The sequence below is a fragment of the Sinocyclocheilus grahami genome, unplaced genomic scaffold (assembly GCF_001515645.1).
Source record: "Sinocyclocheilus grahami isolate Dianchi unplaced genomic scaffold, SAMN03320097.WGS_v1.1 scaffold787.1, whole genome shotgun sequence".
Lineage (NCBI taxonomy): Eukaryota > Metazoa > Chordata > Actinopteri > Cypriniformes > Cyprinidae > Sinocyclocheilus > Sinocyclocheilus grahami.
Genome location: NW_015505966.1, coordinates 532,942 through 541,967, shown reverse-complemented (window position 1 = coordinate 541,967; position 9,026 = coordinate 532,942). Strand labels below are relative to the sequence as shown.

Sequence of the window (9,026 nt, the reverse complement as noted above, 5' to 3'; positions counted from 1 at the left end):
TACTAAACATGAGTGGAATTTGCACCGCAGCGCCCCCACACCTTGATGCTCATGACAAGAATAGCATGTATAGTTATCTTTATTGAAGTGAATTAGGTTTAAATCGCCGTCATGCATGAATGAATGATATTTTTGCAATTTAGCACATAATAATCCACAATCATCACATTACACAAAACTGAAATTGCACGTCAAAATAACACATTGTCAATTTTTTTTGAGACTCCCCAAAATTTCACAAATCACGTTTTCAGGGGAGCCCATGTCTTATTAAGGGGAGCCGAGCTCCCCCAGCTCCCCCGTAGTTCGCACCCTGACTGTCGCCTATCAATTACGTAATATCCGCGCTATCTGTTTCGCTTGTTGAAACTATGGCAACACACGTGGACAAAAATGCTGCTGCAGTTAAACTAAATCCATTACGGCAGTCGCGAATAAAAAGAAAATGAAATGAAAACTGTTGATTGCAGCATTACCTTTAGATCTGCCCAATGTTGCACCATGAATCTTTTTCCGCGTTTTTACAGTGTTGCGCGTTATAACCAATCACACACGAGTCTGTTGAGTTTATGAACGCAGTGGCCAATCAGAGGCGTTTAGATGAGTCATCGCTGAAACACCAGAGTTTTGTTCAGTTCGCGCTGAGTGTATTCTCTCATCATAAACAACAAAGTGGAGATGTATGTACTGTATGATGTAAGTAGGAGATTCATTCATCAAACAGTGTATAGACAGCTTTACTGATTTTTTTGCGAGTGCTTAAACTCGCGCTAGACTGAAGTCAGGCATACTGTTCTTTGACAATGTAACGTTAAATGTTCTTTGCTCGCTTTCTCTATATAATTTATTCGCTGTTTGAATAAATTTGGAAGGTACAGGTAATAATAAAAAAAATTGATTATATCCATGAACATGATTCGGACATCTCTGGATGGTGAAAACGACGTCTCCCATCATTCCACTCTCCTTCATAGCATCAAGCTTCGCCTTTGATATTGTTTTGAAAATGTGACCTCTAGCGGCGAAAACGTACGTATTGTGCCTTTAAATGACTGTGTGAATGTGTGTGAGTACATGCAAGCATACTTGTACGTCTGTGCATTTGTTTGTGCACTTGTGTGTCAGAGCTTACATCAAGAATTAATTCAAAAAGTTGTTTATGATTTTAACAAAAAATTACATTTCGGTTTTTTAAAGATTCGCTGAAAGGATGTAAAATGCTGTGCTCTGCCATGTTTGTGCTGTTTTTCTCTTAGAGGTCACTAGATTAGTGCAGGTTTGTTTTCTTTTCAGAATAACTTGACATTTACAGGTACCATTAGTGGAGATGTGTGTGTGTGGAAGGAACACATTCTAGTGAGAATCGTGGCTAAGGCTCACACTGGACCTGTGTTCACCATGTACACCACATTACGTGACGGGCTCATTGTGACGGGGGGCAAAGAACGACCGTAAGTGGCTTGAGCTTTCCAAATATCTGTCACTGAAATATTTTGTTCTCTGAATCTGCATGAATGTTCTCAAAAGGTGCTGTAGTAAATGAGAGGATTTGTGTGGGCTGCCCTCTGCAGGTCTAAGGAGGGTGGTGCGCTCAAACTGTGGGATCAGGAGTTGAAGCGATGCAGAGCCTTCAGACTGGAGACGGGCCAGATCATAGACTGTGTGCGCTCTGTCTGCAGGGGCAAGGTACAGCACTGCCACAGAATCAGTACATTAAAGAGGATGGGAAATACTGGACCTCTGGGAGGACATTAAGAAGTTTAGCATATGTTATTTTTCTGAAATTAATGAATATACTGTACCTCAGTAGAAACGTGGGCTCCGTTATTTATTTATTATTTACAAATGTTTGGCCCCATGTGTTTTTAAAAGATTTAGTCCCATGTGTTATGCCTTGTGTGGGTTAATGGTGTTCTGTTTTGTCCCCAACAGGCTTTTTAAATATTTTTTGATGATAATGATTGTTTTTAATATTTCTCTCTCTCTCTCTCTGTCTGTCTCTCTCACACACACACTCCCTCTCTCGCTCTCTCTCTTTGTGTGTGTTACACAACAACTCACCCACACTCATTTTTATATCTAATAAATAAATAAAAGTTTGGGGTCATTTTTTAAATAAATTCATACTTCTAATACCTTATAAAACTATAATACTAATGCTTATGCAGCAAGGACTGTGTGACAGTAAAGACATATATAATGTTACAAAAAAGCTTTCTATTGATCAAGGAATCCTGAAAAAAAACACGTATCACATTTCCACAAATTATTAAGAAGCTAAACTGTTTTCAACATTGATAATAATAAGAAATATTTCTTGAGCACCAGGCTAGCATATTAGAATGATTTCTGAAGGATCATGTGGCACTGGAGTAATGGCAATGAATTACATTTTAAAATAAATTAAATTAGAAAAATGATTTTAAATTGTAGTTTTGATCAAATAAATGCAGCCTTGTTGAGTATAAGAGACTCTGACTTCTTTCAAAAACAGTCTTACTGACTCCAAACTTTTGAATGTTAGTGTAGATAGATAGATAGATAGATAGATAGATAGATAGATAGATAGATAGATAGATCTTCAATATAGCAATAATGCTGTAGAAATCATAGAATATGTAAAAAGAGAGAGAGAAAAAAACATTTCATTCCATGCATTTTTGAATTTGTGGTAAGAAAGGACACAAAATAAGTAAAATTATATTTCTAAAGCCAGTAAGAACAAACTAGCCTTACTCAGAAAGATCATGCTGGTTAATAGTTTTTTTTTTCTTATAAATAGTATGGCTCCGTGTCCTTTTTCTTGATTGTTTAGGGGAAGATTCTCGTAGGCACTCGGAATGCTGAGATCATTGAGGTTGGTGAGAAGAATGCAGCGTGTAATATTCTGGTGAACGGCCACATGGATGGTCCTATCTGGGGACTGGGAGCTCACCCCACCCGAGACGTCTTCCTGTCTGCTGCTGAGGACGGCACTGTGCGCCTCTGGGACATTTCAGAGAGGGTAAATTATATAATGCCTGTGCACAGTGATTTTTTCTGAGATACCAGATGATTCAAATGCTCTCTTGTATGGGAAAACAGAAGATGCTGAATAAAGTAAACCTCGGTCATCCTGCACGTGCGGTCAGCTACAGCCCAGAGGGCGACATGGTGGCCATCGGCATGAAGAATGGAGAGTTCATCATCCTCCTTGTTACCTCACTCAAGATCTGGGGGAAGAAGAGAGATCAGCGCTCTGCCATACAAGATATCAGGTTAGACTGACGCTAATTCATTTTATAAACATATTCATAATAATTCAGCATATTCACTAAAATGTAATTGTATTTAATTTAATTTTTAATTTAATTTAATTTAATTTAATTTAATTTAATTTTATTTTATTTTATTGATCAGCGCTCTGCCATACAAGATATCAGGTTAGACTGACGCTAATTCATTTTATAAACATATTCATAATATTTCAGCATATTCACTAAAATGTAATTGTATTTAATTTAATTTTTAATTTAATTTAATTTAATTTAATTTTATTTTATTTTATTTTATTTTTTATTTATTTTTATTTTATTTTATTTTATTTTACAGTCATGTTTCCAAGAAAATAAAGGCAATTTTAACATATGAAATAAAGTTGCAATTATGAAATACTAAATGCATTTCCATTTCCTTTTCAGGCAGAAAAAAGTTTCATTATAGTAGTTTCTAGGTGAATGCTGTTTCATTCTGACATTAACATGGTCTATTGCAACAACTAAAGTCTCTTTTCCTCAGGTTCAGTCCAGACTCACGCTACCTGGCTGTGGGTTCCAGTGAGAATGCAGTAGATTTTTACGACCTGACGTTAGGACCGCAGCTCAACCGCATCAACTGCTGCAGGGACATCCCTAGCTTTGTCATGCAGATGGATTTTTCTGCTGACAGCTGCTATGTGCAGGTACAGCATGTTGGGCTGTGTTTGTGTGGGTTCACTTGTTTGTACTGTATGTGAGAATAATGACTACCTGAACTGATCTTTTGAAAAGAAGTACACTTTAACATACTTTTACAAAGAGTGCTTATTACTGCAATTATATACTCTAAATTAGAATAAAATTAAAATGTACATTTATATTAAATGCAATTAGTTGAGGGCTTTTAGGACCAACTTATGTAAGACTTAAGTACATTTTTACATATAATTTCATAATTCTGTTATCTTTGAAATATGGTTAAAATGTACTGCTGAATGTACTGACAGGTGTTTATTAAAGCAATATACCCCAAGAAACCATGGTTTACAGTGAATTTAGAACAGCTAAGGGGCATTATAATGTTGATTTGAATGCTTGAAAAGAAAGGTTTGCACACTTAACTGTAATTAAAGGATTTTAAAAAAAAAATCAAGATTAAATATGCATTTGTTTTTATTTTACAGATATTTAAGTTTGTTCTTGCATGTCATGTGACAATTAATCAGTATCAGAGAACTGTGAACATGTTAATGTGTTGTTAAGTTATTGAAATATTAACTTAAAATGTCAGATTGTATACTTGAAGTAAATGTTTTACATCAAATGGGTTCGGCTGACAAAAAATATTTAGGTATCCTTGCCTTAGAAAGTAGTTTATTAAAAGGAGAAACATAGAAACATATGAGCTTCTTCTTCCACCATTTAAGCACAAAGTGGTATTTTAATGACTTTCTATGCTGTTTCTGTGCCAGACATCTTTCGATCAGCTCTATACACAGTTATTCACTCTGTCTGCATGTTTTGCTCTCTGCAGTTGTCTACTGGTGCTTATAAACGTGTAGTCTATGAGGTGCCTTCTGGGAAGCAAGTCACTGAGCAAGCAGTGATAGACAGAATAACCTGGGCCACATGGACAAGGTAACGGACTGCAGCACATTTTTGTGTATTTGTATATTCTCATTCAGACCAAATTGAAATGGTCTGTAAAAATTACACCGCAAATTACCTATTGTTTTCAACTAACTCTGGTCCTCGGAGAAATCAAATCCTGTCTGTGATTTCAGAATATTGTTTTTTCACAGCACTGATTTATTTTTTACTCTTGTTTTGCTGCCTGGTGTACCTTTACTATAGACCTTCTGGGTAACAGTTGGTGGTTCCAGCACTGCTGGTATCCCATAGAATAAAAATGAAATCAATAAAGTGACAGTTCACAATGGCTACACTCTAAAAAATGCTGGGTTAAATACAAGCCAGTGCTGGGTAAAATAGGGACAAACCCAGCAATTGGGCTGTTTTGACCCAGTGGTTGGATTAAATGTTTAACCCAACCTTCTGGGTAGTAACTCAACCGCTGGGTCAAAACAACCCAATTGCTGGGTTTGTCCCTATTTTACCCAGCACTGGGTTGTATTTAACCCAGCATTTTTTTAGAGTGTACAGTAGTACTGCAGTGTTGAATTGTTTGGGTGTCTCTGTAGTGTCCTCGGGGATGAGGTGGTGGGGATCTGGTCCAGGAACACAGATAAGGCAGATGTAACCTGTACTTGTGTGTCTCACTCCGGCCTCAACATCGTCACAGGCGATGACTTTGGAATGGTGAAGCTGTTTGACTTTCCGTGTCCAGAGAAATTTGTAAGTATATCCCATTTTTCCTGAAATAAAATGTTGTAAAAGTGTGAAAAATACACTTTTTTTGTGATGCATGGTGATTTAAGTCTTATTTCACTTAAAGGAGACATAGTATGCCCCTTTTTACAATATGTAATATAAGTCTCATGTGTCTGTGAAGTTTCAGCTCAGAATACTCCACAGATCATTTATTATATCATTTTGAAAATGCCTATTTTGAGTGGAAGCAGAAACAGCTGTTTTTCGTGCCTGTCTCTTTAAATGCAAATTAGCTGCTGCTCCCCATCCCCTTTTCCAGAATAGAGCTGTCATTACAGCTTTTAACTGCTAAAACATCTGTTTTGGTTCTGATTATCATGTTTATCGTGCTGAAATCATGCGTTTTAAACCATATTAGTTAAAAATTCTGATATACGGTTTTATGAGCGCGCACATCCGAAGCACACGGACAGAAAGCGGCTGTCACAGCATGTGAGTACTAAACTAAGTTTTCATTCACACACAAGTTTACGTTAAAAACACACATGAGTTACAAAAACAGTTGGGAAATAAATCGCATGTTTATTTTAGATCTGTGTGGCAGCAGCAATATACAGTAAATAAATCAATAAATCCATTGCTCTCTCGTCTCCTCTGAAGCTGGGACTCTAAACAGTGTTCTGTGCTCGTCTGTGCAGCCAAAGGCAGAACAGTTAGCATGTTTTGTTCAAACTTTTGCCTTGGCATTAGAACTATTAAACCGTTGTCGCTTGCAAAATCAAAATGACTGGGTGGAAATTTACAGATTAAGGTGCGGTAATATTTTTATGAGATCCTTTGCAATGTCACTAGTGAAGCGAAATCAGATGCGCTCGTTTTTTTCAGACGCTTGCAGAAAAAGGCTTACCAAAACAAAGTTACTGGGTTAATCTTTTTCACGTTTCCTTGATTGGTAGATGCACCGGGGACCTGATTATAGCACATATTTTCATGATATGTCACCTATAACACACATGCGTAAATTACCTTCTAAACAGTATTCTGTGCTCGTCTGTGCAGCCAAAGACAGAACAGTTAGCATGTTTTGTTCAAACTTTTGCCATGGCATTAGAACTATTAAACCGTTGTCGCTTGCAAAATCAAAATGACTGGGTGGAAATTTACAGATTAAGGTGCGGTAATATTTTTATGAGATCCTTTGCAATGTCACTAGTGAAGCGAAATCAGATGCGCTCGTTTTTTTCAGACGCTTGCAGAAAAAGGCTTACCAAAACAAAGTTACTGGGTTAATCTTTTTCACGTTTCCTTGATTGGTAGATGCACCGGGGACCTGATTATAGCACATATTTTCATGATATGTCACCTATAACACACATGCGTAAATTACCTGGCAGGTCCAAACTTTGTGTAATGATGTCTATATAGTATAATAGTTTGTGTAATAAGCCTATAGTGTATTGCTAGACTGCCATGCATCATGGTTAAAAGAACAACCAAACACTAATGTATTTTTGCAAATATTTAATCTTTTAAAGAGACAGAACACCCAAAAATACAATACTGTCATCGTTTACTCACCCTCATGCCATTCCAAACCTGTATGACAAACCAATACGAGTTCATCAGCTCATTGAAATACTTTATAAATGTATCGTGGCTTCAAACTATGCTTTATAAACTTTAGCTAAAGTGCAAATTTTCAAATGAATTCCTGCATTGCATCTTTTAGTTTGATGCACATCTCAGCTGTGAAATTTTTTATTAGCTTACTTTATTTGCCTTGAGGTTGCAAATGTGTATAACTTGTAGTATGTGCATTTTACGGTTATTTAGACTTCTCCTTAGATCTTCTCCTCCCATTATATTATACACTATCACCATAAAATCCTTTCAAATATAACAACACGCAATTACAGAACACCTTTGTCCACATTTTATGGACTTACAGACAACATACGTGTATAACAATGATGTTTGCCTTTGATCTTCATAATTATTTGTACAAATTTGTACAAAAAAGGTGGGCTTTACTCATTGGTGATATTTCATAATTGTCAATCATAAATTAATCCTGCCATACAAAGAGTTGCACTCTAAAGTTCAACTAATTGCAGTTAATATAAATTTAAACAAAGACATTTCCATTTAATGGTCAATAACATGCAATGAACTGTCTGAAAACATTACATTCAGTTCACATTTAAATACATTAAGTAAATATAAGTATATTCTTTTAAAGTATATTATTTTTTATGAGTACTCTTTTATTAAAGTATGTTAAAGTGTACTTGTTTTTCATGAGGGTCAATAGTGCTGTTCCTATACAGATAAATAGAAACCACAGACTAATTTCCGCTGTCTCTGCATATTGTATTTGACTGAATGCTGAGGAAATGCTGCAGCATGTGACAGTACATCACAAGACTGGATGTGACTCAGTTCTGGCCAACACAGATCAAAACATTCTCACAACAGCCAAAGTTCAGCTGTTTAATTGGATTTTAAAATGTTTATTTCCATTATATATCCATACTCTGACCTGTTCTGCACGCACTTCTGCTTCTTCAAAGATAACAGATTATCTGACTAGAATCTGTTTCCTCAGGCCAAACACAAGCGTTTTCTGGGCCACTCTGCCCACCTGACCAACATCCGCTTCACCAGTGGGGATCGCTTTGTCGTCAGCGCCGGAGGCGATGATAGAAGGTGCTTGTTCTGGTGTCATCTGTTCCTCACAAACCGCATCTTGCTGCATTTTCGTCCTTGTATTCCTTGTTCTTCCTTGTATTCTTCCTTTTTTGAATCAGCATATTGAGACCGTTTGCATGGTTGGCTTCACTGTGTCCAGTTGTCAGTTTATTTTTTTTTGTTAACTGAACAAAAACAATTTTGTTCTGTTCTTTCGACCCAGAACTGTATAATATAGACAGGATAGCGAAATAATAATAATAATTTATCTCTTTGTATTATTGATGCCATTTCATTACGTTTTGTGTGTGTGTGTGTGTGTGTATATATTTCAATCATGACAACTCTCTGAAGATTTTAGCATGGTGATGGATATGACAATGTTAATGTATTTGGTCTTGGTGGATCAGATCTGCTACGCTGCTGCTGAATTGCTGCTGCTGTTGGTTATTGCTGTAGTTGTAGATTATTGCTGCTGCTGCAAGCAAGTACAGGAACTTGCTACTGCCAATGCGTACGGCAATACGGTGCCGTGAGTATTTAAGACATACTGCTGCTGCACAAATAACATATAAAATAACCCCGTGGCAGATCTATACAGGTGGAGCTGGGGAAGGTGGAGTGTTTCAGAGAAAGCGTGAATGCTAGCCAGCCATATACTGTAAATGCAAGGCATTAAGCTCATTGCATGAACCAATCAGCATGAACCAATCAGCTTGTGCCAAGTCGTTTAACTCTCTGAATATCATCAGTTACGTTAACACCCCGTCA

At 36.7% G+C, this 9,026-nt stretch overlaps 1 protein-coding gene across 1 annotated transcript in view; it reads left to right on the top strand.

The window, feature by feature from the left end:
- LOC107561663 (echinoderm microtubule-associated protein-like 5) overlaps nt 1-9,026 on the top strand; it is a 124,969-nt gene that overhangs the window by 95,511 nt on the left and 20,432 nt on the right. Inside the window, exons 29-36 of the mRNA XM_016246135.1 lie at nt 1,267-1,451; nt 1,572-1,686; nt 2,816-3,004; nt 3,085-3,257; nt 3,778-3,940; nt 4,771-4,874; nt 5,438-5,591; nt 8,173-8,273. Coding sequence (XP_016101621.1) covers nt 1,267-1,451; nt 1,572-1,686; nt 2,816-3,004; nt 3,085-3,257; nt 3,778-3,940; nt 4,771-4,874; nt 5,438-5,591; nt 8,173-8,273 — 1,184 coding nt within the window. The remainder of the gene's footprint in view (nt 1-1,266; nt 1,452-1,571; nt 1,687-2,815; nt 3,005-3,084; nt 3,258-3,777; nt 3,941-4,770; nt 4,875-5,437; nt 5,592-8,172; nt 8,274-9,026) is intronic.